The 6,914-nt window shown below is 45.9% G+C and overlaps 1 protein-coding gene across 7 annotated transcripts in view; it reads left to right on the plus strand.

Moving 5' to 3' along the window:
* The window catches only part of Arel1 (apoptosis resistant E3 ubiquitin protein ligase 1), a 51,175-nt gene extending 44,677 nt beyond the window's left edge, over nucleotides 1–6,498 (plus strand). For all 7 annotated transcript variants that reach the window (XM_076921655.1, XM_076921653.1, XM_076921659.1 and 4 more), the window contains 5 exons: nucleotides 346–475; nucleotides 555–613; nucleotides 3,247–3,336; nucleotides 3,723–3,898; nucleotides 4,002–6,498. In XM_076921655.1, coding sequence (XP_076777770.1) covers nucleotides 346–475; nucleotides 555–613; nucleotides 3,247–3,336; nucleotides 3,723–3,898; nucleotides 4,002–4,104 — 558 coding nt within the window. In that variant the 3' untranslated portion in view covers nucleotides 4,105–6,498. The remainder of the gene's footprint in view (nucleotides 1–345; nucleotides 476–554; nucleotides 614–3,246; nucleotides 3,337–3,722; nucleotides 3,899–4,001) is intronic.
* The last annotated feature ends 416 nt before the right edge of the window (nucleotides 6,499–6,914 follow it).

A 6,914-nucleotide genomic window follows, 5' to 3' on the forward strand; every position in this document is an offset into this window, starting at 1 on the left:
CACATGAAAGAGCTTCTTTGAGAAAGGTCATTAGTGATTTAAATAAGGGAGAAGAATTAAAGTACTGCTAACAAGAGACTGTAGTACTTTCCCGTTGCATTACCGCCATTCACTGCCTGATAGGAGACCCTGCCTAATGCCCACTGTGGAAGTCATAGTTCGTGGGGTGTGAAGTAGTGGTGTGAGCCCTGAAGGTCAGTAACGGAGAGTAAAAGCAAGTGTGTTAGAGACATTAATGCAGATGAGGAACTTGAGGGAGTCCAGTTACTGCCGGTAGAACACTTCAGACCGATACAGCTTCCAGTTTACCCACAACTTCTCCTTGTCTTTTGCCTTCTGTTTCAGATTGTAGAACTCATGACAGGTGGAGCTCAAACCCCAGTCACCAATGCAAATAAAATCTTCTATTTAAACTTACTGGCTCAGTACCGGCTGGCCAGTCAAGTGAAGGAGGAGGTGGAGCATTTCCTGAAAGGTGGGCTTCCGTCCCCTTGTGCTTCAGATGTCGGGGCCAGAGCTGCAGTGTGGCTTTAACTTAGATACTTCTGTTTCAGGCTTGAATGAGTTAGTTCCTGAGAACCTTTTGGCTATTTTTGATGAGAATGAACTTGAGGTAAGTGCTCATTTGAACCTCTTGTTCGTATGGTTTTTCTTTACTCGTGTGGAGGGCACATGGGTGCCGGGTCAGGTATATGGAGGTCAGAAAGCCACTGTTAACTTAGTTCTCTCCTTCCTTCCACCACATGAGTCTCCAGATAGGTGCAAGTGCTTTTGCCTTCTGAGCCATCTCACCAGGCCCAAGACTGCTGTTCTTGAGAGCATGCCGTATGGGCCCCTGCTTGCTGTACCTTCTGTTAGTGGTGTGGCAAGAAAGTCCTTTGGGGGGAGGGGGGATGAGAGGATTGAGACAGTCTCACTGTGTAGCCAGAAAGACTTATTATACAGGAGTTAGATTCGCTTCAAAAAAGAATTTTTTTTTAATGTATATGAGTCTTTTCCTGCATGTATGTCTATGTACCTTGTATGCGCCTGATGCCTGCAGAAGCCAGAACAGGATTATTGGAGCCCTTGGAACTTGAGTTACAAATGGTTGTGAGCTGCTGTGTCAATGCTGGGAATTGAACCCAGGTCCTCTGGAAGAGCAGCAGCACTTTAACCACTGAGTCCTCTCCATCCCTGGATTCACTTTGTTAGTCTTTATTCATTAGTCCTCATCTTTTAAAAATTAGAATGTTGAAAGTCATAGACAGCAAGTAGTTATGAAGAGGAGTAGTTATAGTTATCTGTCAAGTATTACTGATATTAATTGACTGATGAGAAGTACTTGCATAACATACAGTCTTCATATTTTAAGTGGATTATAGGGTGTATTTGTTTAGGTGTGTGTGGACTATGAACTGTGTGCTAAGACCCCAGAGAAACTGCACTGAAGAAGACAGAAGTCCTTCAGGGGCTGTGTGCTAGTGAAAGATACCCTCCAGATGGGACTGTATCAAAGTCATGTGTGTTTACATATCTGTGGTATAACAGAGTCTGTGGACATGTGTATGTATTTACATATCTATAGTAACTGTAATTTCACATTTTGTATCAGCCCAAAGTTAGCTATAAGATGGTAAATATCATTTTCATGGTCAGCTGAATTAAAGTCCTTATGAATCAAGAACAAAAGAGTCGCTTTGTCTTTACTTGCTGCTGCTCCTCACACATGATATATATAGTAAAAGTTATGACTTTTAACTTGCCATAGCTTCTCTGAGGAGTTCATTTCTTCAAAATATTTCCCGTTAGAAATTCCTCCTGCACTCAGGAGGCAGAGGCAGTTGGATCTCCGAGTTTCAGGACAGCCAAGGCTATAGAGAAGCCCTTTCTAAAAAAACAGAAACAAAACAAAACAACAAAAAGGAGAAACTTTAAAATTTGTAAGAAAAAAAAATTGGTGTCAGTGTCATCAGGTGATGTTGTGTAATTCTTAGTTTGTTAGCTGACCTGTCTTAGAGAGCAGTCAGGGCCTCTGTGGTTTTCATCACCTTCTATGCCTTCACATATTAAATCCAAACAGTGAATTCTCAGTCTGGAATGTCTAACCGACCTCTGACCTGGGGCTCGTGCTTTGGGGCACTGGGTTATTCTGTTGTAACCTGAGCACTGGAAACAACACATAGGAGAGTGGGAAGAAGAGCTGCAGTCCACAGCTCTGCCTCAGGCCGCTCCCAGTTACTCAGTAACTTGGCATGGTCTTCAAGAAACTAAAGCTTCCAGGGCTTAATTTGGGCTTTTCTTTGTCTCTTTATTAAGAGGTATCATTCCTTACAGCTATTGGATGGATTCTCATAGTCTGCTAAGTAACATGTTGGCTCTTGAGCCAAAATAGGACATCAACAAGATATTTAAGGCTCTGATGTCATTAATGTTCTCTGTCTCTCTCTCTCTCTCTCTCTCTCTCTCTCTCTCTCTCTTTCTCTCTCTTTCTCTCTCTCTCTCTCTCTCTCTCTCTCTTTTTCTCCCTGTACCTTTTAGTTTATCTGTTCAACTGGAAGCAGATCTGAAGGATAATAGTGAAAGACCACAAAAGGAGGCTAGACCTAGACCTGAGGGACACTCGTAAAGGGGCCTTTCCCCTGGGCATTCATTCCTCCGCTGGCTAGAACACAGACTCAGTTCTTTTAGTTCTTTCATTTCATTCTGTAATTACAAAGAATCCTTAGCAGTTCTTAACTAGGCATACTCATCAGAAACACCTAGGAAACCCCTTCAGCTATATAAGCTTAGAGTCTAACTGTGGAGACTCTGATGCAGTATGCCTAGGTCGCAGCTACAAGTGTATTTATCTGTCCTTAATCGAGTCTATGATACAGGCACACATGTGCCACAGAGCTTAGCGCAGGCCGTGAAGCATCTGAGGTCAGAGGACTACTTCTAGGAGTTTGTTCCTCCCCTCCACTGTGGATTCTAGGGATCCAACTCACGTCGGCTTGCACAATAATCACTTTTGCTTTCTGCTGAATTGGGGCGTGTGTGTGTGTGTGTGTGTGCGAGTGTGTAAGCTGTGTAGGTTTTTTTTTTTTTTTTTTTTAACACTGCAGGTTTTTTAATACCACCGGTTAGGACTCATTGGCCTACTGCAGTTCATTCTAGCACTGTGTTAACATCTTCTGTCTTTCTCCTGGCATTGCTTTTATTCTGCATTCCCATGTCAATAGGTAACTGACTAAATAGAGTGTCTTTGTCCTTCTGTCTGTCTAGCTGCTGATGTGTGGGACTGGAGACATCAGTGTATCTGACTTCAGAGCCCATGCTGTAGTGGTTGGTGGATCCTGGCATTTCAGAGAAAAGGTAATGGGCTAAGCTCTCACGGTTGGGTTGGTGTCGGCTTGTGTGGAACGGTTTTAGGAGACTAAAGTAGAAGAGTCGAAGAAGTTGTCATGTTGACCGGCAAAAAGACGGTTCATGTGGGAAAACAGGTGGTTATCTAAGCTAAGAGGAGCTCAGGTCCCTAAAGACGGATACCTTGACTACCACTGGGGTAGTGGGTGGAAATGCAAACAATCAATTGTTACCCTCTGACCCTGTGACAAGGTAAAGTCTTGCAGGGGTTGTTATCCATGCCTTATCGTACTGTAAATGGGATCAGATGCCTACCCATGGTATCCTGGTCCTTCCTTAGGAATCAGATCTTAGGTTGCACACCTGTTGACGAAAGCCCTGTATTTTCCTGTCAGGTCATGAGGTGGTTTTGGACCGTGGTTTCCAGTCTGACCCAGGAGGAACTGGCTCGGCTGCTTCAGTTCACAACAGGCTCTTCTCAGCTCCCACCTGGAGGATTTGCTGCCCTCTGTCCCTCATTTCAGATTATTGCTGCTCCAACCCACAGCACGCTCCCTACTGCACACACATGGTAGGTAGGCTGCCCAAAGCATCCCTTGTGGGAGATTCTCTTTGTAGCCCTTGCCCATGTTTCTTGTAGTATGAATTAATCATCTTCCTCCTCGTTTTTGCAGTTTTAACCAACTGTGCCTCCCTACATATGACTCATATGAGGAGGTGCACAGGATGCTACAGCTGGCCATCAGTGAGGGCTGCGAGGGCTTTGGCATGCTCTGACCGTTCCTCTGTCACCTGTTTGGCTCCCAAGCTCTCTAGAGCATCTGGACACATGTTAACAAGCATAACCACTGACCTTAACCACAACCATTAGCAGAAGATACTGCATGCTCCCTGTGTCTGGAGTACTCTGTCATCCACAAGCACTGTTCTTACCTCACCCTCTGTCCACAGTTACCACAGGCCACTTGAGCACATGGCACCTATCTGAGCTCTACTCAGTTTCGAGAGGAGGACCATGCTGCTGTCATTTTGTTGGTCCTTTGAAGATCTCTGTGGCCAGATCTGCCTCCGTGGCTGGGAGACATGCGTGATACAGAGGACTCAATTCTGTAGGAAAGCCGGTGTGTGAGACCTTTACGCCATGCCTCATTCCAGCACCCTCTTCTCTTTGGAAATGCCCTCCTTGAGCTTACCACTTGACCAGACTGGGCAACCCATCACCTCTTCTCATCAGTGGCCAGGAGAAGCACAGCTAGAAAGTGGCTCACACAAGCTGTCTGATTTGTCGTAGCACATAGTGACAGACACCGGCCATGCACTGGATTAGTTCTCATGGGAACTGATAGTACACAAGGATCTCTTTATGGTGACAGAACTGGAAAAGACACTCCTGCAGGCGTTTTTAAAGATGATCATTAATCTATAAGGAATTTGCTAAGCTTTCTCTTGAATGTGAGCCAGTGAGAAAAGCAGGCAGAAGAATGTGAAGGCCGGCTGTGCTGTAGCCTCCAGTGCTGGGTATGCTTCCCTCCTGGGGAAGGGCCGTGTTCAGGCATGTGGATGGCTTGAAGTCTACTGATGCTTTTCTCTGAGTTTGTTCTCTGCACTGAAGGAGGACTTGGCCTGACCTCCAACTTATGTAGTTTGTTAAGAGCTGTCTTTAGCATTCTGCCGGAGGAATTTTGAGAGCAACGGACTGGGACAGTGAGCATAGCCTGCCAGCTCTCTCTGGTGGTGATCTCTGGCAGAGCTAAGGCAAAGGAACAGTGATCACAGGTCCTGCGCCAAGCCATTGGGGATAGACATGATGGAGATCCAGCAGCAGTAAATACCTAGCAATCCCAAGTACTTGGCTTCATCAGTCACCAAGAAGTGGGGGACCCATGGAGGGAGAGCGCTGTATTGGGTTCACAGTTACATGGTGATCAAAGAGAACTTGTCAGTCTCCAGGAAGATAACATCTTTTCATGAGTGTTTGAATGAAAACAACATGAAGGCTCAATATCACATGGATTTCCCAATTTCTGTCTTTAATAAGGCTTTTCTACAAGCCACTTTCTTCCATGGGGCACTCACTCAGAATATTACAAGCCATTTTATTGCCAAAACCAGCAAGTACACAGAATCCCGAGACAAGGCAGTTCTTGTGACAGTGCCTTGGCCTCCTGGAAGCAGTCTGAGCCCTCCTGTTCCCAGGGATCAGGAGAAACAAGCCCTCCTGAGCTGCTAGAATCCTGCCCGACCTCCTTTGCAGTCATCATCTGTCTTTTCTTGGTGTGGGTGCTCACCTCACTTATCCTCGGGGGTTTGGGACCTGGCATCAGGACCTCTCCACCCAGGATCCTCCACGCCACATGGTCACTGCTCTCCTCAGGGACCGGGACAAGGTGCTGCTGCCTGCCCACACTTTCCCAAGGAACACGTACAAGATCATTTAGCCACTACCCTGCTGCCTCTCAGGCCTCCACTGGGGCTTCCAGCTGGGTCCATGGCTGCTTGGCTGTTTGGGGTGGTTCTTCCTCCTAGGTTCTGCAATCCTGGCTCCAGCAGAGCTCTGCAGACTGCACAGGGGTCAGTGTACGTATGGGGCCAGATCTCTCCTTTTAAGCTCTAGTCATAGCACTTTTTCAGAGTCTCCTAGGCACTGTTGCAGCCCAAGTGGGGCAGCTAGGATTCCAGGGTGGCTCTTAGGCACCAGAGTCTGTAACAACAAAATCCTCTAGTACTGTGTGGTTTTCTATCCTTCCAGTTCACTCTCCTGACTATTCAGAAGCATTTTGCTCTCTTTTGCATTTTCTTTATCCTTTTTTTTTTTTTTTTCTCTAATACTGCTTTGGTACTTGCCATTGTGGGAAAGAGATAGAGTATGTTGGATAGATAAAACTATGTGTTATTTCTTGGTCAATTTTCTATTCATATTCCTTATTTTGGCCAGTTCTTTTGTTTATGCTTTGTGACATAGGTACTTGGGAAGCCAGCTGCCCTCCTGGCTTTTGGCTTTTTGGTGTCCTTGAAGGAGACCAGTCATGAGCACCAGGGAGAATGGCAGCTTGGTTCTAGAACTTGGCAGAAACTGAGCTCTGCTGCACATTGTCAGGCCAGGTCTGGATATCTGCAGTAGGAGATGTAAATATTTTGTACAGTAAATAAAATGCCTACAATAAACAAGGACTTAATGACTGTTTGAGTTGGGGTGGGGCAGTGCTTCAGTGGACCATGGGACGGACACCATCTAGAGATGCCTTCTGTGTTCTTGGAAGCAGGAAGCAATCTGCTGTGGACAGAGTGTGTACTGGGGGCCCTAGCTTGTCTCCAGTCCCTGTCCTCAGGGCCACACTGCTCACTGTAGATAGCAATCCAGTGGGGAAAGTGTGCTCAGAGCCTGAGGACGGAAACTAGTTTGATATGAACGAAGGGTATCTATTATGTCTTTAAGCATTAATTTGTTGTTTTTTATATCAGGAAGTCAGAATTTCTAAATAAGTTAAAGAAGGGCTAGAGAGATAGCTCAGCAGTTTGGGATGCTTGCTTCTCTTACAGGATGTGGCTGTGGTTCCTGGTACCTACCCTGAGCTGCTTACAACTGC

This window comes from Arvicanthis niloticus, chromosome 23 (assembly GCF_011762505.2).
Source record: "Arvicanthis niloticus isolate mArvNil1 chromosome 23, mArvNil1.pat.X, whole genome shotgun sequence".
Classification (NCBI taxonomy): domain Eukaryota; kingdom Metazoa; phylum Chordata; class Mammalia; order Rodentia; family Muridae; genus Arvicanthis; species Arvicanthis niloticus.